This window comes from Fistularia commersonii, chromosome 11 (assembly GCF_037954325.1).
Source record: "Fistularia commersonii isolate RoL2024-O1a breed Wild chromosome 11, RoL_Fcom_v1.0, whole genome shotgun sequence".
In the NCBI taxonomy this organism is placed as follows: domain Eukaryota; kingdom Metazoa; phylum Chordata; class Actinopteri; order Syngnathiformes; family Fistulariidae; genus Fistularia; species Fistularia commersonii.
The window spans coordinates 14,582,437-14,607,357 of record NC_141294.1 but is presented as its reverse complement, the minus strand read 5'-3'; the positions used below and the strand labels follow the sequence as shown (position 1 = coordinate 14,607,357).

General features: G+C 44.7%; 1 protein-coding gene across 1 annotated transcript; it reads right to left on the bottom strand.

Annotated features, from left to right (window-relative positions):
• Positions 1–1,158: 1,158 nt before the first annotated feature.
• znf1035 (zinc finger protein 1035) lies at positions 1,159–24,553 on the bottom strand. Its single transcript, XM_086155154.1, has 4 exons — positions 24,113–24,553; positions 12,662–12,718; positions 10,082–10,134; positions 1,159–9,974 (listed from the first exon to the last, which is right to left on the bottom strand). Exon 4 carries the CDS (start codon positions 9,929–9,931, stop codon positions 1,940–1,942), a length of 7,992 nt encoding a protein of 2,663 aa, XP_086011280.1. The 5' UTR covers positions 9,932–9,974; positions 10,082–10,134; positions 12,662–12,718; positions 24,113–24,553; the 3' UTR covers positions 1,159–1,939.
• Between the last annotated feature and the right edge of the window lie 368 nt (positions 24,554–24,921).

Genomic DNA, 24,921 nt, shown 5'->3' with positions numbered 1-24,921 from the left:
CACGGTTGGAAAAAGTTGCGGAAACAATATAGTTGTAAATAGTGACCCTGTAAGATCTCAGTCTAAGACTTGGCTGCGACTAGAAACATGTCTTGATAGCTTTCCACCAGTCTTTTCCAAATCTTTTCAACATCTCCTGATATATAAGCACTTGGTAGTTCTGGGAACTGGATCTTCATTCCATGGAACATCTTAGAATATGTGCTCAATACTGCATTTTGCCCATCAAAAAATTAATATAAATAAAAATGCTAGAAGTTTCAGCAATGCTTTTCCACTCGTCTTTTTCTCTGCCTTAGATGGTGAAACAGTTTGACAGTTTCAGTATATGCAGATGACGTTAAAGTTGTTTTGTTCACCATAATACTTGAACATTTTCATTGTGCAGGAAGAACACGTTTCCACACTGTATATATGACAATAAACACTTTGAATCTTCACATCTCCTGCAGGTCCTGCGGATGGTCACCAATCAATTGATCGTACTTGACGTTGTCAGAAGTTCATGAAGCTGAAATCTGGGTCTCTTGTCACTTCATTGCAGTCCAGCACTTCTGAGTAGACTTAGGAGATTGTCGGATGGTTACAACCTTCTGCACATTGCAGGTCAATTCATGCTTTGCGTTAAAGGACAATTCTGTCAGTTTTATTTTTTTGCCTGTAAAGTAAGCGGGTTTTCCACGGACCAAGGTTGGCTCCACTTCCAGATTGGATCGGGATTTTGCTTTTCCATGCTCGGGCATGGGTGGATATGCTGAGAGGGATCAATCATCCAGGACAACAGGCTACCCTTTGACCAACCCTACTAAAACAAATAGGCATTCAAGTGCGTGGGAAGAACCGAGCAGTGCTGCATATTTATGCATCTGACTCATCACTGGCGTCCATATCATTTAAGATCGAGGTATCAACGACTTACTGTCGACGAATAAGTCATCGATACCGAAGGTAATGACTTAATGCCATATTATTTGGTTCTGTGGACCCATTAAGCCAGATTTTGGCTGATAAGCAGCTTAAGGAGGCATTACCAGCTCACCAGGAAATGGTCTAATAGGGCTACCACATCTACTTCTGCACATCCCAAGTTTCTATGTACAGGTTTGGACTGCTGATAACTGAGAATGTCATAAGGTTTATATAAATGACATGATGTGGTTAGTGAGAACCAACCTTTATTGTGCCTCTCTGAGGTACAAAGAAACATAAATCACAGCAACAAGCAGATTTCTAGTCAACTCTACTTCTGATTTGAACACATCAACAGATTTGTTAAAAACACACACAAAAAAAACAAAACAAAAAACAAAATAAACCAACCCCCCCAAAAAACAACCGAAACATTTTCAGGGTTGTGGAAACATTCAGGTATAACATTAAATGTCTGTACAAAACATTTGCCAATATATAAAAGAACTGAAACAAAACCCCTAATTAAAGAGAAAAAACTTGTACAATTATCTATAACAAGTCCATAGCTATGCCGCTAAAGAGAAAACGAGGTTTTAAAATCACATGTTTGATTTACATATCGATAACCGAAACGCATTTCAAAATAAATGTCGAATGACGAACACTTTCTTGGCGGATCGGGAGCCCCGATCCCTTGTGCGCTCAAGGAAATGTGAAAACATCCTTTCCCATCGCGCCGTTAACTCCTCACAAAGAACAAGGTATGAGTTCAACCTTCTCGCTGACGAAAATCAAACATATTTACAGTCATGAAGTACTTGTGGCTAATATGTATACAAATTCCAATACAACGGGTAACATATATACAAAGTCAACAAAGAAAATCAGTCCAACATGCTCTGTCCTTGTAACCCTAGCAACAGGGGCTAAAAATAGTAACTGAGTGTAAGTCGAGGTAAAGTCAGATGCAAGGCATGGAAGGGACTCGAAGCTATCCAAAACTAACGTAGATGTTCCGCGACGAGCGTCACTTGGACGACGAAGCGTGGGTCTGCTGATGTTCGTCCAGCAGGTGAGGGAAAGCGAAGGCTTTGTCGCATTCGTTGCACTCGTACACGACTTGACCCATGTGACTTTCTCGATGTTGCTTCAGGAGGGCCCTCTGGTTGAACGCCTTGTAGCACATGTCACAACGGAACTTGCCCACTTCCTTTTCGTTATGCAGTCTCAAGTGCAAGGCGAGATCTTTCGCCGTGCTGCATCTGGCGGGGCACTGGGAGCACGGGAACTTCTTCGCTGCCGCGAGGCTGGCGTTTTGACCCGTCAGTTTCGGGCACCATTTGCGTTCGTGCTGTATCAGATAACGCCTCAAACCGAAGGCTTTCCCACAAAGCTCACATTTAAATGGCTTGTCCTTAAGGTGAGTGCTGTTTTGGTGTCCCAGTAAAGCACTTTTTGAGGAGAACTGCATCGGGCAAACCGAGCAACTGTACTCTTCCTCTCCAGTGACGTCGACATCCTCTTCCTCTGTTCCGACCCGGTTTTTAGCGGCTGGATCTTTCTTGCCGGCCGGCATTTTGCATTGGCTCTCCACAAAAGCCTGCTTTTGTTTGGGGCAGATGTGCTCGAGGAAGGCGGCGCTTCCCGAAAAGCTCTGGCCGCAATCCTTGCACACAAGTTGGGACGTTGATTTGTGACAGGAGCGCTCGTGCTCTTGTAATTTACTCCGAGATGGAAAGGTGATGTCACATATGTCGCACTCGAAGGTGTGACCGGAATGCGAAGAAAAATGGTTCAGAATTTCAATGGCGCGGCCAAAACACTGATGGCAAATGGGACACATGAAAATGCACGCTAGTCCCGCCTCTGAATTGTCGGCTTCTTTTTTTACAGCGGCGGCCTCGTCGACGTGACTCTGGAGATGGTTGGAGAACTGCTGAAAAGTGGAGTATGTTTTGTTGCAGCGAGTGCACGGGTATGCTAGGTTACTCAATGACTGATGGATGGTCAGGTGCTTTTTGAGCTGAGATTCATGCAGGAAATGTTTATTGCAGTCCGGACAGGAATACGGCCGATCCTGGGCCGCCAGACAACCGTGTTCCGAAAGCTCTTCTGGTTGTTTGAAGCGATCGCCGCAGAGTCCGCAGTGGTATTTCAGTTTTTTGGCCCACAGCGGTGAACTTTCAGACGCTTCGGAAAAGTTTTCCGCCGAGGCTAAAGACAGAGAGGCGTTGTGTGGAACAAGGTGAGTTTTCAGATGCTTAGCTCTATTACTCTTGGTGAGGAACATACGATTGCATATGTGGCAGGGGAAGTGCTCTTCACCGTGGCTAGACATGTGCTCCGCCAATTGCGACGGGCTAGTAAAGAAGACTTGGCACTTGGTACAACGGTAATTACGGCTCTTGCCGTGAGAATGTTTATGTTTACGCAACGCAAAGAAAGACATAAAACCTCTTCCGCAGACTTGACATTGATATTCGGACTTGTGCATTCTTTGATGCTGCTCCAGCTGGGACGCCTGGAAAAAACATTTACCGCACTCCGCGCATTCGTGCGGCTTTTCGCCCAGGTGAAATCGCTGGTGATCCTCGAGGCTTTCGCACGTATGGAAAGTCTTGCCGCACACGTGGCACGGAAAGTATGGCGCCGAGTCGGAGTCGCTGTCTTCGCTCCTGTCGTTTTCATCCTCGTCACTTTCTCCCATTACGGCGGCTTGACTGCCGGATTGTTTTTCGGTCCCGCTCTGGTCTTGGGCAGAAGCCTTGCGTTCCTTCCGCTCTTTGTCGTGCCATTTCTTATAGTGTCTGTAGAGCGACTTCTTCGACGCGTAGGTCTTGTTACAGTAATTGCACGTGTATATATTGTCTGGATGGTCTTCATTGTAATGACGACACAGAGCCTGCCTCGTCAGAAACTTATAACTACATAGTTTGCAAGTAAAGGGTCGACTCGGGTCGTGGCACGTTCGGTGGGCTTCCAGTTCCGACAGGGTGTACACCATCTTGAGGCAGTCGGGGCACGAGTATTTTTTACTGATGCCGTGGACGGTCAGGTGTTTTTCAAGATCTTCTTGACTGGAGCACACTCGGCCGCACTTGGTGCACGTGTTGCGCTTTTTCTCTTGTTCTTCTCTTCCGTGATCTTCCAGGTGACTGATGAGCAGCAAGCCGTCCGTGAAGGTCATCTGGCATTCCGAGCACTGGTACTGCACGACTTTCTTCTCCTTACTCGAGCTGCTTTGGGACTGCTCTCCATCAGACATTTCCGGCGAGTCGTCCAGTCTGTCATCCGCGCAAGAGAAGTTGGTCTGCAGAACCCCGGAGCCGGTTTCTGTTGAACAATCGTCGAAGAGAAGAACGGACTCCGTGAGTGCAAATGCGATGTTCGCTTTCAAAGGGGTGTCCAGCCAATCGGCGGTGTTCTTCGTTCCTCGGTGGCCGAATCTGCACTTCCTGCTGTGGTTTCGGAGAAGGGTTTTATTCCAGAAGCCTCTCTTGCATGTTTTACAGCAGAAGGGATGGTCGATGGAATGCATGCGCATGTGACCGCTGAGTCCCGCTTTACTTGCAAAAGTCAAATGGCATATAGCGCAGAGCCACTTTTTGGAAGGGTTACAGTTAGGTGCCGCGTCCACTTTGAAGACCGACTCCGTACCATCACCATCGTGGCCTTTGTCGCATCTTTCATCCAAAGGCTCTTCTTTGATGCTGGGCATGTTTGAAATATGTTGTTGCAGAGGGGCAGAAGGCAACGGTTGATCCATGGTTTCCAGTTTGTGGGCCTTTAAAAAGTGCTCTTGAAGTTGTGAAAATAAATAAAACCTGGTACTGCAGTACGCACAGGAAAAGCCCTTCGGTACGCTGTTACAGCTCGCCTGTTTAGGCTTCTGACTCGTTGACTTGGAAGCGATGGAACTCAAAACGCGTCGTTTTGGGTCAATCTGAAAATTCTCTTGTCTTAAGGTACACTTCGCCAAGTGACGCTGCACATAATCCTTCCTAATGAACCTCTCGCCACAAAAATTACAGGAGTACGGCTTCTCGCCGGTGTGCAAACGCGTGTGGACGTTTAAATGGCAGGCATTCCCAAAAGAACGGGGGCAATAACTGCAAACGTATTTGTTCTTTTTGTTAAAATAAGGTTGTATTTTCATGAGAATTTCATTTCTGACTTCATGAAGCGGCCTCGCAAAACTCCCTGTTAGGTTCGCCAGCGGCTGGTCACCAAGTTTTTCATTGAAGATCTTTATACAACCTTTCAACTTCATGTGTATCTTCAGGCGGTTTTCGTGCGCGAAGGCTGAACCGCAGACCGGGCACTTGAAAAGTTTTACTGCATGGGTGAGCGTTACATGTTGGGAAAGTCTGGCCTTCGTTGGGAAACTTCTCGTGCAAACCTCGCACTCAAACATCACCTGGTTGACAACAGGCGCGCCGCCGGCCTTATTTTGCAAAACCTTGCCGACATCGTCCAAACTGATTTTGGGTAGAGAAACCTCCAACCGCAATCGTTTCCCTTTACAGCGAGACTGATGTACTTTTAGGTAATCGTATCTTGAAAAGCAGCTGTCACACGCTTTGCAGCGATAAGGCTTCACCTCATTATGAGTCAGAATATGACGTCGTAGGTAACGGGATTTCATGAATGTCTTAGTGCAGAATTTGCATTTGAACTGCGCTTCGGTTTCTTCCCGCGGCTTCTCCAGCCTCTCCTCTGGAGGAGGGCTGTCCGACGATTTTGTCGCGTCGTCTTCTTGGTCTTGTGTCAGTTCTTGGTTATCGCCATCGCAGAAGGCTTCATGCTGGAAACACATGGACTGGGTTCCAAATCTGTGGCCACAGTGCATACAAGCATAGGGCTGCACACCGGTGTGTGTCACAAGATGCCTCAAGAAGAGCGATCTGTACTTGAACCTTTGTGTACAATGTGAACACTTGAACTTCAGTATCTTGGATGTGATGGACTGTAAAGCCTTTTTCTTATTGTTAAAGCATTGCTGCGAGCTGCTTTCATATACGCTGCCGTGAGAGGATGACGGGCCGTTGTTGGTCACTAACACGCCTCCGCAATTCCTCTGATGGTGATTTAGTTTCCTGAATCCGTAATACTTGCCACATCTTGTGCAAAGAACCAAACTGTTTGTCTTGTGGCCATTGAGATGACTTTGCAGACGGATTTTCTTGCAAAAATCCCGCTCACAAATGGTGCACACATACTGCCTCTTCACCTGGTTGTCCGGCTGTTTCGCGGCGAGCTCTTTGATTTGGCCGGGCACGCACTTCTCGTGATGCAGCTGAAGGTACAGGGATCGGTAAAACTGTTTCCCGCAGTAAGTGCAAGAGAAAGGCTTGTCGCCGGTATGCTTGACCATATGGCGCAGCAGGTTTCTGCGGCAGGTGAAAGACTTTTTGCAAAATGGACACTGAGAAGAGCTCGACCGGGAGATGTGCGCGAGACAATGTTTTCTCAACGCGCTGGCATCGTCGAACACCTCATTGCATAAGGAACACTGCACCTCCTTTGGGTCACTCGGTTCTTGCACAGATTCAACCAACTGCAGTAGCTGCTGCTGCTGTTGTTGTTGTTGTTGTTGTTGTTGTTGTTGTTCCTCCTCCTCCACCTCTTCCGCCTCTTCAACCTCCTCCACCTCCTCAATAACAGACCCCTTGTGTTCTTCGCCTCTGTGTGTTTCAAGATGTTCAACCAGGTGAGTAGAGTTCTCAAACTGCAGCGGACAGTCCGGACATTGAAACACACCTTTCTTGTGATGCAAGTCGCTGTGCTCAATCAGTTCGGCAACAGTTGGAAGAATCTTTCTGCAAACTGTGCACTGTATTCTCCTCTGGTGGACAATTTTATGACCAACCAGATAGGCACGTTTCTTGAACCTTTTTCCACACTCTAGGCAGCGGTATGGCCTTTCCCCTTTGTGATTGCGCTCATGTTTCTTCTTTGCCTGCCACGTGCTGAAGCATTTTCCACAAAAATGACAGCTCAAGGAGGCACTGGGCTTCACCTCGTTGGATATCGAGGTGCCCGTGCTCGGTTCAGTTTTCATGTTACTCACGAGCGATCGCCTATAAATGGGAGAAAAAATGGAATTCCTATACCTGAACTTTTTGCCAGTGAGTTTGTACAACTCGTGCTTCTTCATGTGCCTGTATTTTCCAGAAGCGTGACAAAAAACGGCCGGGCAGAGGTTGCATTTGTAAAGCGGTATAGACTTACGGGCTGTTGGGGGTGCGGGGTCTGGACTTAGCTGATCGAATTCGTCCGAATGTTTTTCTTCAGTTTCCTTTGGCAGGTTATTCTCTTCATTTTCATTTGTATCCTTTGTCGGCTCAATTTCCTTATTTTCCAGTTCAGTCCTTAATTCAGAAGGCGGTCGTTTTTTCCCGCACCGACTCATAAAGTCTCTCAGGCAGGTGACTTCAATGTGTCTGTATCTGTTGTATGGCTGCGAAAAGGAAGCTTGGCACAATGGACATATATATCTACCACCTTTTTTCCCCTGGCCGTTGGCCGTTCTTTCTCGGACACAGTGACGGAGATGTCGAGCACTGTTGTGCGTATACTTGAAAAGCCGGGGACAAAGGGGACATTTGTGTTTCAGTTTTTGGTTCGCTTTCCCCTTGTGTACATTGTAAAGGTGCTTTTTGGCCTTCAAAGAAGTCGTGAACATTTTACCACAAACATAACAGATATTGGTTTTTGAGATGTCAACCAGGCTTACAAAACATTCGGGGAGATTCCCGTCCAGTATTTCCTTTTCAGAGTCATTTTGGGGCGGCGTGTCTGTTTCGCAATTGTCATCAGATTCGGCGTCTGGATTTTCGGGGTCTTGCTGCTTGCATCTAAGAGACGTGCGTTTGTGTCTTCGCAGGGTGCTACTCTGTGCAAAATATACACCACATTCATAACACTTGTAGGGAGTTTTGCCAGTGTGAGTTCGCATGTGCTTCACGTACTTAACTAGCTTTGAAAATGTAATTTTGCACTTTTGGCAACTGTGTGGTCCATTGTGTTTCTTTCTTCTCCTCATACAGGGGGAGACTGGATGCTTTTCTTTGGCTGCATCGCACTGATGATCAACGACGTGGTCTTCGATCATCAGGTAAAGATTACAACTCTTGCAAAATTGAAATTCGTGAAACATATTGTGACAATGGTTCTTCTCGATCAGGTGATCCACCGAGCCCGTCGTGTGCTTGCAAGTTGCACAGTGGTACATGCCATCTGTTATATCAGCTGGTTCCTTTTTCTTTATCACAACAACCGGCTGAAGAAGCTTTCTCATTTGGAAAGAGGTTTTTAACACGGGCTTCTGTGCTTTTGGAAGCTTCAAGCCTTTACGTCTATATTTGGTGACACCAAGTTCTTCTTGTTGATCCGAGAAGAACTTGCTTTCGTCAGTGTCACATGAATCTTCTCTTGACAGAGGTTCACCATACAGCAGGCCAGGCACAAAATGTCCTTTTGCAAAGTCTTCCAGTCCACTTTCAGACAGACATTCACTTGAGGTTTCTGGATCAACAGAATTTCGAGTTGGCGACTCTTGCTGAAAGGGTGACGAAGTCGCACCCCTGTCTGCGGGACCCGAAAAGTCTTTGTCGAGGGAAACAAGCGGAATACTGCAAGAGGGCTTTTCATGAGTGCCGCTTTGCTGATCATCGCTGATCGTTTCTTGAGGCCCTTTTTTGAGAGCCTCCAAGCAGGATCCGACATCGGGACTATGATCTGACTCGGTCTGCAATCCAAGGGCTTTCTCATCACCTGACAATGTGATACACGGTGACTCTGAGATCTGCGGCGTATCTGCCTGACTGTCTTTCACTTGAGGATTTGTTTCCATATCCTCCTCTTGGCAACCCTTCGTCATGTTTTTGTCAACACCGCCTGTCTCGGGGTTTCCGGGAATCGACGCGTCTTCATTTACGGCGCCCGTAACTTTATCCCCACCTTTTTCTTCACCATCCCGCTTTTGTTGGTGATCAGTGAGGACAGGACAGCTGACCCCGGAGTTTTCGTCTTTGTGCGATTCACTTACTTCCTTACTCTCGACATTTTCAACTACATGATCTCTTTCTTTGTCGGGCGATGCATTTGGCGCCGGTGCGGTGATCTTCTCCTCCTCTTCCACGGGGTCCGGCTCCATGCAATTGCCAGTTAAGCTTTTGTACCCACTTATTGTAATGCCTGAATACGTTTCCTCATTGACAGGTGTGGCCGTATGCGACACATCACTGGATCTATTATCACTTTCGCCGCTCGGAACAATTTCACTGCCTGTGGTTGAAGCAGGATAGGAAGAGGAAGGTTCCTGGTCTTTCTTGTAAGACTCCATCCGTTTTTTTGAACGGACCTTGTTTTTATAACCACCACCTCTTTTGTGTTTCTTCTTCATCTTCAATGTCTTTGGCAAGTTGTCTTTACTATCAGACGGAGGGTTGATATTTCCAGTATTAGTCACAGACACTTTCGGAGGACATTGTTTTATAGTATCAGTACTTGTCGTTAATTTACAAGAGGTCTTGGTTTCACTGGCATCATCTTCTGAGTAGTTAGTGACATTTGAGTAATCCTCAAGAAATGGCGTAGTTAGCATTTCACAGTCTTGCTTTAGTCCCTGTAAATCGGTTGCAAAAGATGAGGGAAAATGTTCTGATAAACCATTTTTGGTATAATCTGGGATATCACCGTCTCCACATGTTTGCAGAGGCTCTTTAATGTTCCCTTTTTTACCAGTTTGCCATGACGTTTCCTTGAAGTTTTCTTCAAAAACGCAATCACTACTTGAATTAACACAACTAGGATCTGAATAATAATTAGGGCTTAGGTTTGACTTTTTAGCAGTGGTTTCATGAGAAGTCACTATGTTGGAGAATACATCTTGCCCAATGAAGTCTTCTATATCCTGGGGCATGCCTCCTTCTGACTCCGATGTCTCTCTCCAAGGGCTTGTATCCGATGACAGAAGCGTAAGATTGTTAAAATATGAATCCCACTCATCAGCCATCGTCTGCAGGGGGGCTCGAGCAGAGGGTCTATTTTACCCAGTCCTGAAAAAGCAAGCAAACAAAAATAAAAATATGAGTCAGAAAGATGATTAAACTTCTACGGGCATCATAGCTCGAGAAACTCCAAAATGTGAACATTGAATTCTGACCTTTTTATTGGGTGTTCAAGGACCGGGTCTATACAGCCGGATGTATTTCACATCTGATGGGGAAACATGGAAAATTAAGCAGGGATTAATTTTAGACGTCTGACAAAACACTTTATTTCAAGCCTTATTTGCACAAGAGCAGGTTTATCATCCTTTGTTTATATGGTAAAAGTTAATGTCTTGGACTTTATCTTACTGTGGGGACTAAAGGAAAATGTGAGTCTCTAGGCATGGTTCCAAAAGGTAACAGTAAACAATGTAATTGCAAAAAAAACTAAGAGGTGTATCAAAATTGAAGGAGAGCATCTTTGGGATGAGTCTGCAGCCAAAGGAAAATATAAAATAGGGGCTTAGTACCATCTTCCCCTTCCTCTAGAAGAGCCCAACCACCTCCCTGAATGACTACAGGCCAGTAGAACTCACTCGTATCATGATGAAGTGTTTCGAGAGAGTGGTGTAGGCCCACAATCAGAACAACATTCCAGACCCCTGCAATTTGCATACCAGCCCAACAGGTCTACCTCAGACGCCAGAGCCGCCACCCTCCAGTACTCCCACCCTCAGCTTGAAAACAAAGACTCCTACATCAGGATGCTCTTTGTGGACTACAGCGCTGCATTCAACACAGACATACCCGACAAACTCACACAAAAATGTCCACCCGAGGCCTGCAGCCCACCCTCTATGACTGGCTGCTGGACCTCCAGACTGGCAGACCTCAGTCCGTCAGGACCTCAGCCAGCATCACCATGAACACAGGCACTCCTCAGGGATGTGTCATCAGCCCCATCCTCTATTCCCTGTTCACCCAAGACCGTGTCGCCTCCCATGAGGACGTCATCCTGAAGTTCGTAGAAGACACCGCAGTGATAGGACACATCGCCGTCGGAGAAGAAACTGCCTACAGGATGGAGGTGGCCAGTCTGGTGAAGTGGTGTGAGGACACCAACCTCAACCTCAACACGAACGAGACCAAGGAGATGGTAGTGGACATGAGGAAAGCGAGGAAACCTCATCAGCCACTGCAACTTCAATGTCTTGAGGCTGAGCAGCTTCAAATATCAGGGTATCCACATAAGTGAAGACCCAACCTGGTCCCTCAACACCACGCAGACAGTCAGGAGGGCTCAACAGCAGCTGTACTTCTTGAGGGGCCTGAGAAGGTTTGGCATGTCGCCTAAGTTCCTCAGCAACACCCGCCCTTAACATGGACTTCTCACACTCCTACCCTTCTCACACTCCTAGAACAACACGGCTAAAGGTCTCGTTCTACCTGACTGCCATCAGACTAAGAAAGTCTGATGGCAGTCATCAAAGTAAGAATTTCAATGTACAGGGAAACTAAATGGGAAATAGGAACAAATTCCAGAGGGACACATGTCAAACTCTTAAATTCTACCATTCTGAAAATCCAGAAATACAGACTTCAAACTTGCAATGGCAAAAGTGGAGTTCAGACTATTGGACGACTACCCTTTTTGGCGAGGCCTCTCCCAATTTATGTCCCTGAATGGGCAAAGAAATGAAAAAGAATGCGGCTCCCATGGTCAAAACGTACCTTTGGGTGGTACGGAAGTATTTTAGTCGAATTATCTGGTCAGTTTTTGTGTCTCGGACACTTGCTAAGAACTAAAGTTGATCAGTGGCGGCTACGTAAGGGCTATTCACAGTTCTTAAGGGATGGGTCAAAAACAGAGATAGTGTTGCTGTCTGTTCCTTGTGTATTACTTTAAATTACTTTCAAAAACGTGCTTCCAGAGAGGACAAGCCAAAAGCACTCTTGAAGGGAAGGAGGTGTTCTCTCAGTTGTATTACCCGGTGGGGGGGTGATTGGCGAGCTTGATTAAGGATGTAGAGAGCAGATGGTATGAACGGCAGCTCTTACAAGGAGGATGTGGTTAGGTTTAGAATAGAGAACTATGACTCACACTACCCTTTTTGGAGAAGTCAAAGATATGTCGAATGTTAGTAGGATATCTCATATTCTGAGTTACCCATTGAAGCCATTGTGGTCTATGGTGGCAACTATGAAGAACTACTCCTCTTTTTGATGCCAAAGTTGATGCTTCCATTTTTAAATCAACCCCAAATAATAAATTAAGATGTTTCAGTTCAAACATTGGAAATTCTCCTGTGGTAAAACCAGAGGGCTGGACTCTCAATCATTTGGCCAGTGTGAGGGTCATTGGATAAGTGGAATAAAGTGGTCGCTGGCAAACTACTTCATGCTGACAGATGGAGGGGAGCTAAGTTTAAAATAGATAACCTTACTTGTAATGTCTTGTGAGTCAACAGGCAGAGCCCACAAAGAAAGAAGTGTGGCCATAACCAAACAGCTTTTTTGCAAAACAATTACAAGGTAGCATGGTTTCTGTAAAAAGGGCATTTTGACAAAAAGTCCCCACTGGTCTGCCAACAGATTTGAAAAGGGACGTTGAAATGCATTGCTGTTGAGTTGGTACCAATCAGCAACTCCAAACTCTGGATGCAACCATATCTTAAACAATAGTCTTTCATGGAGTTACAGTGAAAACAGGATATTTTAGTGGTTTATTTCTTAGTGTAAAAGCTCAAACCTACCTGTTGTATTCACATGTTTGCTGTTGAACATATCTAAAAGGTGACAATCCTTGCTGCCTGTAGGAGGAGAACATTAAGTATTAGCAAGACGGTTTTTGAACACACATTCCAACAAGACATCTGTAGCTTCTGGTTCAAAGAAAAATCGGAGTAAATAACCCAAATGATTAAGAGGTATTGTCCCCTCACCTACATGTCAAATTCAGCTGCCATTGGTGAAAACTCATTTTCACTGAAGACATTTTCTTTAGAATACAGTAGCCTCTTATTAAGCCTCTTATTGTCCCACAATGGGGATATTTCAGTTCATACACCAGAAAGTGCAATAGAGGTAGTTCTGACTCAGTTAAAAACTATAGCAGACAAAGTCTTGAAAAAAAAAAGAAAAGAAAAAAATACTTATGCAAAAAAAAAAAGGAAAGGAAACTAGCAGCAGACAACAGCTGCTTCCAGCAGCAACACAAGAGTGTATGGCTGAGTGAATGAATGAAATGGAGTGGATAGTGAGCAGAGCTGGGTGTTAAGCAGTCAGAGAGCAGCTGGCAGGAAGGACCTGCGAAAGCTGTCCTTCGCACACATTTAAAAGGTCTTTCCTTCCAGCTGCTATTCGGTGCATTTCGAGAGACGGAAAAGTCATTAATTCTGCAGCGGTGACATGTCACGACAAGAACCGTTGCAATTCTTGTCGAAACACCCAGACTTCTACTGCAATCCTCCAGGTAACTAAGCAACAAAAGCTTCAAGGAAGTCTTATGAACCTGCATTCAGAGTGCATGCTCTTGTTGGGTGGTGGTTTTGGTATACTGGTTGAACCAGCTGATGTCTCCCAAACAAGATTCACTCAAGTGTCATCTTGAAACTGGAGTCACATTACGTCAAACCAATGAGGTCCACACCTCAAATGTAGGCTTGCCATTGTGTTTGGGTGTAAGCGAGAAAGCAGACACTGAAATACAGAATTTCCCAATACTTTATAAGCTTGCCTTCCACTTTCTGAAAGCGAGTCAGAGAGAGCAGGGATATACATTCTGATCCCAAGCAGTCACTTAAGCCACCAATGGTGGATGGATTAAATGGGGTTTCCAGGTCTGTATTACTCCTCTTTTGATGGAAAGGGAAAATCCAGGTTGTTCTAAACTAATATATGAGCAGACTGTGAGGTTTACAATAACATGGAAACAGTAGTTTCTTGTTTTGGCTAAGATGCATCTGCTACATTGAGGGTTCCTCTTCTTGTGCCAATCCTTTTATCAAACGTCCCCCTTGAGAGGGAACTGAATGTGACCGGCGCAGCTTTGGCAACGCCAGGATGAATAGGACTTGGGCCAAACTAAGCGGTTTAGTAAATTGAACAATGAGCCAGGCTTGAAAGACGGAAAATGTCACTGTAAACAGAAGTCCAGACGGACCATGTAAATTCAAAACATGTCGTCTGTGTTCAAGCCAGGTCCAGGGCCAGAGACTAAAATGGTTTCCACACCACATAGTCTGGGGGACTTTGTTCGAATGGGGGGGTAAAACATTGTTGGTTGCCTTTCATACTTCACTTTTGTAAAAAGGACCAAATAATCCAAGCAATATAATGTGGTTGTAAGACTTGCTGTCCTGTCGTGGTATTGCATCTCTCAACAGGGTAACCACCAATCAACAAGCACCAGAGGAAATGACAACAATGAAGAGAGCTGTTTGTTGATTGGACAGAAAAGGAATAGCTCTCCTCCAATTCTTCTTCTCTCACACCACCTCACTTCATGGCCTCTTTCACAAAACCAAGAAATCCCCTCTTTAGTCTTCTGCTCGACCTCCTGTCATGCAGTTCCAACTACAGCATCATCACTATCCCTCCTCTTTCCATGTCCAAACTATCTTGGTCTGACATCATCCCCAGAACATCTAACATGTGCTTTCCATATGATGTACTCATCCCTGATGTTTTCCATCCTCGTCAATCCCAAAATGAGCCTTAGAATTTTCATCCACTCAACCCTGACGGTTTTCTCCACCTGCTCCAATCTGCTTGCACACAATCCTTCTTCTCCATTGCACAATGTGCATCTCCATTTTGTATCTGTCAACCTGGGCCGGGTGAGAGGAAAACCTCCATCCATCCCCCCCTTTCGCAACCGATGCTATTTTCCCCCCAAATAATGCTGTCACAGCCAACGAGAGAAATTCCCCATGGGCATGCCTGCGCATGGTCTGTTTTTGCAGTAATAGGTCTCCATATGTCCAGGAACCTGGGTCGCTGTACTCTCCCAGTTAAATGCAATTATATTCCAGCTCTGTTGTGCTAAGGTTAAATAAATTCGGGATAGAAGCCTCTGCTGCAAATCGCTCACAACTGTACAACTGCCGAACAACTCGCGGTCAATGATGATCAAAATATATAAATCGTAAAAAACTGGAAAATAAATGGCATAAATCCATGATGCAAGAATTGCAACATTTTACATTGCAGTGAATAAAAGGTGATTTTATACAAGCGGGGTTTTTGACACTGGGGAACCTACTCTCCAACGGAAACCACAGGGAATTTCTTTCATACCTTAAATGTACACAGGGATTCAGGAGGGCACTTATGGGGTTTTGTGGGGATATCAATCAACCTAACCTCCTGCATGACAGAGGGACTAAATGAGATGCTTTGAAAAATGCTAATTTGAAACCCATTTGTGTCGCAGTACGACACCTGAGCACCCAAGGATATACTGTCAGTGGAACTGACACAAGTCAACCTATTTCAACAAGCCCATAACATTTTAAAGGAGTTCAAAAGCTGCTGTTGAATAGCCCGTAATGTTTTCTCTTCACGGAGGGCATCTGAATTAAAATGGTTTGCAGGTAAAAAAAAAATACAAAAACACCCACAACCCTGGTATTCCTGGGCCTTGGGAACACACTCATTGTGTTCAGCATTCCACCTTCACACACGCTTTGCTGTCAATGTTTCACACCAGAGAATGACGGTATTTCAAACGAGTGTGAAATGTGCCCCCTTTCACTTTCATCTGTTAGCAACTGGGCATTTCCATGATTAAGTTGATGAAACTATCCAGGCATGATGCTCACACACTCCTACTGCTGACAAGCCAAGCCCGAATACCAGATTTTACAGCAAATCCTATTGCAAGTGTCTCCCACCTCATTTCTGCTCTTATGAAACAGACCAAAGACAGAAGACAAATGAGACAAAGAAGACGGGGGGCAGAAAAACGAGAAGAGTCCTTATTTTATATTCCGCATGCTAACAAATAACCTAAACACCTACATCGGTGAGACACCAATTTGGATACACACAGATGACATAATGGGGTATGACACAGCAAAAGTGCTTCCAAGCCAATGCGCATTAATAGGCCAACTCCCGACATTTTTAACAAAGGAATACGGGCAGATCGGAAACAATTTGGATAATGTGGGTAAAGGAAACCAAATATAAGATTATAACCACAACATATTCACGTGAGATGCCAACCTACATTATGTGTGTAGTGTTCGATAATCAGCTCAGGGTCAGTTCACAAGTCATTTGCTGACAAGAACTGTTGGGTTGCAAGATAAATGTGTCCTGTGTGCAGTTTTAAGGGGAGCATGTCACATGGCCAGGCAAGAGCTCAAGTACTCTCTTTGCGCTACTTCAAAGTTGCAGCCATTGCACTGTAAGTGCTTTAGGAGAACTGAAACCCCACAAACACATGAGTCACACTCAGTTCAGGGATATTTAGAGGAGTACTTTCTGTGGCCTTGATTATAAAATAAACCAAGATTCAGGATACAGAGCCTTTATCGTCATCCTATTGTTGAAAAGCCTGAGAAATCTGGGTCGCAACTCTTGGGTACAGCACTTAAAAAAACAACAACATAGGAATATGAATATTGCAGAAATGTAGTCACAATAAAAATAAGTGTATCATAAATCATCCATCTGCTGCTCCCTTCAGAGGTCACCTTTGCGAATCTACTTCCTCCATCTAACCCTGTTATCGGTATGCTCTTCTCTCACACCAAATAATTGCATCTCCACTTTCCCCACATCCATAAATCTCCTCTTCAGTCTTCCTCTGGGCCTCTTGCCTGGCAGTTACAATCTCAACTTCCTTCTACGTATATAACCACTGTCACTCCTCTGTACATGTCCAAACCTTTCCAGCCAGGCCTCTCTGACTATCTCCAAAATATATAACATTCGCTGTCCCTCTGATGAACGCATCTCTGATCCAATCCATCCAAGTCACTCCCACAAAGAACTTCATCATCTTCATTTGTGAAGTTGGGGAACTTCATTTGGGAAACCTCAACATTGAATTTCTTGCACTTGGGACTATTTTATGTAGCAGTTGTGTGTTCAAAATTCTCATGGTGTTTGGGAAGAAACTGTTGTTTTCAAGGGCCTGACACACTTGCCTGATGGCAACAGCTCAAACGGGTGATGAAAATGTTTGTGCACCTGCTGAAGTTGTACTTCCAGATGGAATGGGAGGGGGCACCTTCAGATTTTTGTGGAGTGTTTATAAAGCAACCTCGTAACCTTATTTTGTCTATCTATGTCAGAGGATTGTGGAGAACCATGGCGATTGCGTCAACTGTTGATCTGTTTGACCTGTATGCAAACTGGTGTGGGTCAGAAGATGAGGACGGGCCGGCTCAGACCCGTTTCAGTAGCAGCCTCTCGAAGCACTTCATGCCAATGGGTATGAGTGCGAGGAGTCAGTCGGGCTATCAGGGATGGGTTTCTAAAGATCCAGGTATGATGGTTGCAGACTTAAGACAGGATAAGATGATGGTCTGGGGAAGGTACATGGTGAAGACCTCTGTGAGCTGGTCATGCTTTGAGTACCCTTCCAGAGATGCCAGCAGTGTTCCTATGGTTCACTGCTTTAAGCATCTGTCTCACTTTGCGGCATTGTATGGCAATGGTGCTGTCATCAGGTGGGTCTTTCCGCCTCAGATCTGGTGAAGAAGTGATCAAGCCGGTGTTCTTGCGAGAGGCCGCTGCATTTATAGCTGGTGAGGACTTTGAGGCATTGTAACACTTGCTTGGTGTTATTGCTAGTGAAGTGGTCCTACATTTTCCCTTTCTGTAACAAATTAGCATCCCTGATCTCCCTCTGCATGAATAGCTCTGGCTGTGCTGAAGTGGGCAGTGTCCTCTGACCTAAAGGCAGCATCATATGTTCTAAGGAGGGGGCAGCTGTCTTGGGTCACCCGTGGTTAGTCATGTGGATATATCTGAATATGTTTGTCCAAAGAGGTGGTGATGTCCAGGCCTTGGTGTTCGATTCGGGTACTGTCTGTACGTTGGAAACAGCCTTGAAGCTGGGAAAGTGCATTGTCTGGCCATTTTCCTATAAACCTGATGACTTTGGATGGTGTCAGATTTAAACAGCGAGAGGCGTGGGAGGGTTACAGTCTTGTAAGCATACTTAACATCTGAATGCAGTATACCTAATGTATTTTTACATCCGGTGACAAAGTGTACATACCGTGAAAAATCAGGAAAAGCTATCTTTAAGTATGCTTTAATAAGATCACCAGCAAAATGGAGAGCCCAACATAGATGTGTCAGGATCTGTTCAGCAGTGATGCTGTGCGGCTGGGTGGTACAGCCATGCTAACAATAGCATCAGGGGGTATATACACAGATGTGACAATCACTTAACGCATATCTAGGCTGGTCTAGACAAGTCTGGAGTGCAGTAGCTGTGTATGACTTGACTACGTGCAGTTGTTATTTGTGAAGATGCAGAACCCTCCTCCTCTGCTTTTCGTTGTGGTCTTGGCAGTGGGGCATCCAGCCTACCAACTGGTAGCTGGCACTGGGGATCGATAAATAGAGCCAGGTTCCCTTAATGAGCTGCACACAACAATCTTTGTTAGGCGGCCAGCTGCAGTTTGATTTTGTTTATCTTGTCGGTGAGTGATTTGGCATTGGAGAGGAAGAAGCGTGGAAGCTGATATTGCGTGGTTGTTCCTTAGCTTAGATATTAGCCCAGCATTCTGTCTTACCATGATAACGGTGTACGCGAGACGTCTTCAAGGACGATAAATTTCTGGTGTAAAGCACCAGTGATGGGTCTGCTCATACGGAAATCTCTTTTACAAATACCTTATTTCCTATCTTGACTTAACAAGCAGAAACAAGACAAAAAAAAAAATGGAGAGCTAAGAGCTGCAGCATGTACATGTATGTACACATACATCTTAAATGTTAATTTTTTGGATTGTTGGTAATCATCAGTTGCAATCTAGTTCTGAAGATCAAACAGATCTGGAGAGATGGGCCATGGTTTAGTGTCCATATTTTACTGAACAGCGAATAGGAAAAATATACAGAATAAGAGAGAACCACAAAGAAAGAGGCACACTTCCAAGATACAAAGTACACAGGACAAAACAACTGCTTTCACTGAAAACAAAACTGACAGCTGGAGAGGTTATCTTTTAACAGAAGTCGAATGCCATGAATCAAAAGCCATTTCATTAAATGGACAAAATAATGGGGGAAAAAAACTGTCATTGCCTTGATGTAAAATTCTTAAAATCACCATTGCAGGCCTTTTGCCTTTCACGGCAACTCGCCTTCATTGTATGCTACACAACAGCTTTACCGCTGCTGCAACATGATGGATGGCCTTAAATCAGTTACCAGCTTTGCCATCTTTTTAGGTCATTGCATCCAGGGGATCATCTTTCTTCCTTCCATGCTGTTTTAGCACTGCATCCTTGCATTGAAAACCTGATTGGAGATTGTTATAGCTTTTAAAACCAACAAATGCAAACGAAAAAGGGTTAAAGGACAATTCTGCTCACGATGATGTCGTTAGATTGTCATTACAACACTGGCAACTGATGTTGGTCTACACAAGACTGGACATAAGCTAAATTGGCAAAGTATGACTGTGCTCAACCATGACACTATGGAAACAATTGGAAAAACAATGGTCACTGTCTTCCAAACAGGTATTTGAGGATATCCACTGTGGTGGGAGATGTGTGGAAAGGCAGTTTTGTAGATATCTGAGGCTAGAGCAACAGGGAAATAAATTATCTTAACTGGAAAGCCTGCAGAATTCATACATGCCTTTCAGAGCTGCAGTCTGCTGACGGTGACATTACTTGATCTTTGGAAGCGCACAGCTGTAGTGCCAACTGTCACATCGCCCCTGACAACCCTAACAAGGCCTTTTCTGAAAAAAAAAGACTGCAGCCCTGATATAATCTTGGTTTTAGCCATTGGGGCGACGTCTGAAAGACATTGTCAGGCAAGGTAGGATAGGAAATCTGATATCTTTCGCTAGCCAGCTCCCTGGTCCACGATATCATTGATCTGTTTACAACAGAGTTCTCAGTCAGTGTGCATGTTGATGAGTCTTATCATGCAAATGCAGTGAGGTTAAAACATTGGGCTACGGGTGAAATTTCATCTTTCAGGAGACAAGTCAACAAGGCGCAATGATGTTACAAAAAATATTGAAGTGGAGTAAAAACTAGATTCCGGACATACAGCAGTTGTGACCTTGAGAAAAAGAAAAAAACAACAACCCTACATGCCTGCATATTTCAAGCACTGGCCCATTTGTATGCCTGAAACAGGAAGCACAGAGGTTTTGACAAGTGTCATCCCCCTGTTTTGCGCAGCATTGACAATCACTCTGTATATGTCAAAAAGGAATCGTGGAATAAGCACCAAAATTGATAGCCACAAAAAAAAAAAAATCATCTTTTCATTCAATTATTTGTGTATGCTAACTTTAGATGATGCCTGAGTTTAGACATACAAATTATGGACAGAGTACAGTCCATCATTTCCCTAAAGGAGTCTCCCAGGGGACCCATAGAGTTCTATCCTATCCTATCATACTCTGTCAGTAGAAACCTGCTACTGATGAGGAGAGGATAAACCAAGACGGTGACAACATAGCATGTTTTTTCATACTATTAAAAAGGTATGACTAAAAATCAGCAATGCTCCCACCGGTGGACTGAGAAATAAGGGGGAAGAGTATTCATTTGTGGTACCAACTGGTGTGCATACCATTCAGAAGAACAAAAGGGATACAGACTAACTCTTGAAATGGTGCCGAGTTTTTTTTTTTTGTAACTGGTTTGAAGAACAGTATGGCTTTAATCGATGAACTTCAGGGCTGCTTAATTACAATTCCCTGAGTGCGCATTGGTGAAAAGTATTGGAGGAATGTTCCTTTCACTTCTGGTAAACAATGAATTTGGGTCCACCGAATAAACAACTGCATTTACTTTTTGTTGGAAAGAGCAAGAAGCCATTCAAAACGAATTCAAAACTGCAGAATGCCAACTTTGAGCACTACCGAGCCAATCGCTGGGTACAGCTGCAAAAATCAGAAGGGAGCCAAAGCAAAGTTTCAATAGGCTTGAGGTCACTTCCAATTCACACCCATCCAGGTCAGGGCAGAAGGAAAACCAAGGGACTAGTCTAAGTAAAAAATAACGAGAATGAAAAAAGCAACAGGGTTACTTTAAAAATGACCCAAAGTACATGTTTGTAGGACTCGATGCGCATGATGTGAATAAAGACTCATGGCCTTTCTACTTATCATTAGCATACATAAACTGTACCTTCCAGGGACACACAATTTTCTGACAATAGACATTCACAATTTATGCAGAATGCATTTATATAGTTAAGTGTTTATGAACATGTTCTACAGATAAGCAATGACAAGACAGACGCACTGAGACACCACGAGCAGTCATGCAATGTGTCATACTCCCAACCACCCCTGTGATATGCATGTCTCTCCCACTCATAGTCTGCACAGCATTCCTCCCATTCCAGTTCAAGGCTCTTCACAGAAGAGTCAAAATAATAAGATTAGCCAAAAATTACTCAATCTCATGTCACAAAAAAAAAACAAAAAAAAATCTACAAAAAGAGGAATGATTAAAGCTTGGTTTGGTACTCTGTGCATTGGTGCAATGCAGACGAACAGATGGTGCTGCTCAGGGTATGACATCGCAGCTCTCCTTTCCTTTTCTGCTGTTCCCTTCAGCGGTTCGCCACAGCAAATCATCTGCTTCCATCTAACCCTGTCCTCTGAGTCCTTTTCTCTCACACCAACAAACTCCATGTCCTTTATCACTACATCCATGAAAGAGGTGTATTTGGAACGGAAAGCTGGCGATGCAATGGCAGAAATGGTGGCACATTTTACACAGCTTTATGAGGTGTGACTGTGGAAGGGCAGTTATAAAACCACTTCAACGAAGAGACAAAGAAAGGGAGTGAAAGCTGCACCGCTGTGCCAGTAGCATCGGTAGACTCAGGATGACATCAGTGTCTTTTTTAAACTGCAATGACATACAACAGGTCTGTCTAGATGCAAATGGTCTTGTATCGAATAGCCTGGCTTGGATCTGAGTATGCTGGAACGCCATGCTAGGGCAACATTGGGTTTGTTTTTTGGTTCTGCTCAAATTCAAACAACATCCCGATGGCTAGGTCAGTTTAAAGCAAAATAGAGGAAAGGGGCAAGAATGGAGCCCCAGAGCTGGGACCATGGCGATTCCTGGACTAAATTAACAAAGAAAAGAATGAACACACTGTCCCTTTCTTTACATCTCTTCTGAGCTGAGTCACTTCAAAACATGGAATTCTCATCCCACGTTAACTTTGCTATTTTCTACAGGGTGTTTGAATCACGGACAACAAAATGTCTACACATAACCAATTATTTATATTTTTTATCACTCGCATACAAGATGTTGCCTAGACTCGGTACTGAACAACGAAGAGATTGTCTTCTAAAGCAAGTATGCTGTGTTGAACCAGATCATAATCCTATGTGAACTAAGACCAGATGTCTCAATATTCATGACAATGACTGCACAAATAAACCAGCGTACATCCAGTGTTCAACAACGTGTCAAAATGAATTGTGCAGCGTAATCAAGACAAAGTAGCTCAACGCAACATAATCATACAGTACACAGATGATCTAAATCTTGGAGAACGGGGCAGCGAAATCTCCTAATCCAAGTGATTACCTTCATTTTTATGTTTTCTTCCATTTCTATTAGAGAACCCTCTCTGTTGCAGTACTTCAGCTAATCATCTTCTTGCAGACCCTGCAGTGAAATCGCAGAATTGTGCAGTTATAGCTTCACTATGACACTGAATTCACGGTCCATTAGTGCGGTGGTCATGTGCAAAACAGACAGGACTATCGGCTCTCTGGGGGACGCCTCAGATATGGTCTCAGTGGATGCGCCAACCTGAGAGGTCGAGCATAAGCGATAAAATATTTCAACAGATCGCTAATGTGACTCACCCTCGGTAAGGCACGAATTGGGTGAACCTAACTTTGTGATTCAAACTCATTTCTGTGTCCCAAACAAATCCAAAGGGAGGATTACATATCCCTGATAACTTTCAAATTCTCAGTGGAATTTCTCTGAACCTCTTTCAATAACCAATCTTTACCAAAGCCTTTGTTATTGGTATGAACCAGTTTAGAGAATACAGCCCACAATGACAGTACCTTGACAATTTTCCCAATAGATGCTCAAAGACCAACTGCCAATTTAGTGAATATGTCCACCTATAACAACAAATTACTAATTGATGACTGCACAAGTTAAAACCGTGTACAATTATCAGATGCAGAACGTGATTTTGTTAAACAGACTTCAATACGGCGTATGCAAATCCATAGCAGCGAAACATTATGAAGTGCAATAGTGACTCACCCGTGGATTTAAGGGAAGTGCAAAGAGGTAATGGAAAAGGTGTGGAAGAGGAATGAGAGTTTGTGAGACACATGATATCCAGCGTCAGAACATGATATCTAGTATTAGTAGTATATTTCAATTTGATTTTAAATGACAGACCACACAACACTAACCTGACTTTACATTGTATCCAACAGTGAAAGCCAAGTGATTTAATAAATGGCACATTGCCCAGCAGTGCAGTTTTCAGGACATCCTGCTCATCCCATCACACCCTTCATCACAAATAAGCAACCTACACATTTTTGAAGCTCGGAAAGTTAAGGACTACATCTAAGCTCGCAGGGTTATATAATAACTTCACCTCTTTTGAACACTGGGGATGGATGGTTTGGTTCACTACTGTACCACCATCATCTCCAAGTTTCCAACAAAAAAATGGGGAACAACATTGGGAGGCTGGGTGATATCCCTGTTTGTCCGTTGACTTTGTGCCCAGCTAGGTGGACAACAGACGAAAACAAATAAGCAGGTTACAATTTACTCCTTTGGAATATAAACAATCACCAAGGTGGAGTGGTTGGTGACTCTGGACATGTAATATATATTAATTCCGAGTTGGTACATGACATAGGTGAAGCTAGCTTAAAAGCTAGCTAGCTAGCACTGTAGCACGAAGCTAGCTAGCGTTGACAACAAACATGGCAATAATGGCTTCCTTGCCCTTAAGAGTCCATCCCTTACCCGGTCGGCGCTGCGCGTCGCCCCTCCCGTTCTTCGCCGGCGTCTTTTCTTTGTGGGTTGTCGGCTACATGTCCCCTCCTTGAAATATCCTCCGTTCCGACTCCACAAACACCCCCGTCCACACACCGACTCCCCTTCGCCGTCGACGTCCGTCTGCTTAGTCCTTTATCCGTGCTCAACTCGAAGGAGAAGCGGCTCGGTTCACCGCAAGACTCGGGTCACGCAACGGTGCGGGTGCCGACGCAAGGTCCAGATCCCGGATCCCCTCCTCTTTCTCCTCATCCTCCTCCCGATTTTCTGTTTTCTTTATTTGGGCACCGTCAGACAATGAGTCCCCCCCTCCAAAAAAAAAAAAAAAAAATTGGCGTGCATTGAAGAAGTGCGTGAATGCAACCAATAAAAAGGCACCGGAGCTCCGGGAGAGCACGCCCCTCCGCGATCTATGGCTGCCACGAAGGCGACTGCTTCCGGCTTCGCACCGCCGCGGCACTGCCTCCCTGCCTGCGGTGGCTCCTGCACCGCTGCGGGATCCAGGCGGTGCAGCCGCCGCTTCGATCCTTCACCCGCGGATCTGAAGTCCTCGGGGAAGATAGAGTGCTCTCATGTTCCGTTTGAGTACCTTACCCCCGGTGTACCGTGCTCCGGTTTAAAGTAACAGTGTTGGTCCAGCTGGTGTGCTGGACTCCTGGTGATGGTCTTCAAAGGGTTAACACGTTGCATACAACCATTTTGTGGTTGGTCTGAGCTACAAAATGGCGCCGCCTCTCCTTGTGTGGAAGGGGCACATGAGAACCACTAGATCCTGAGGA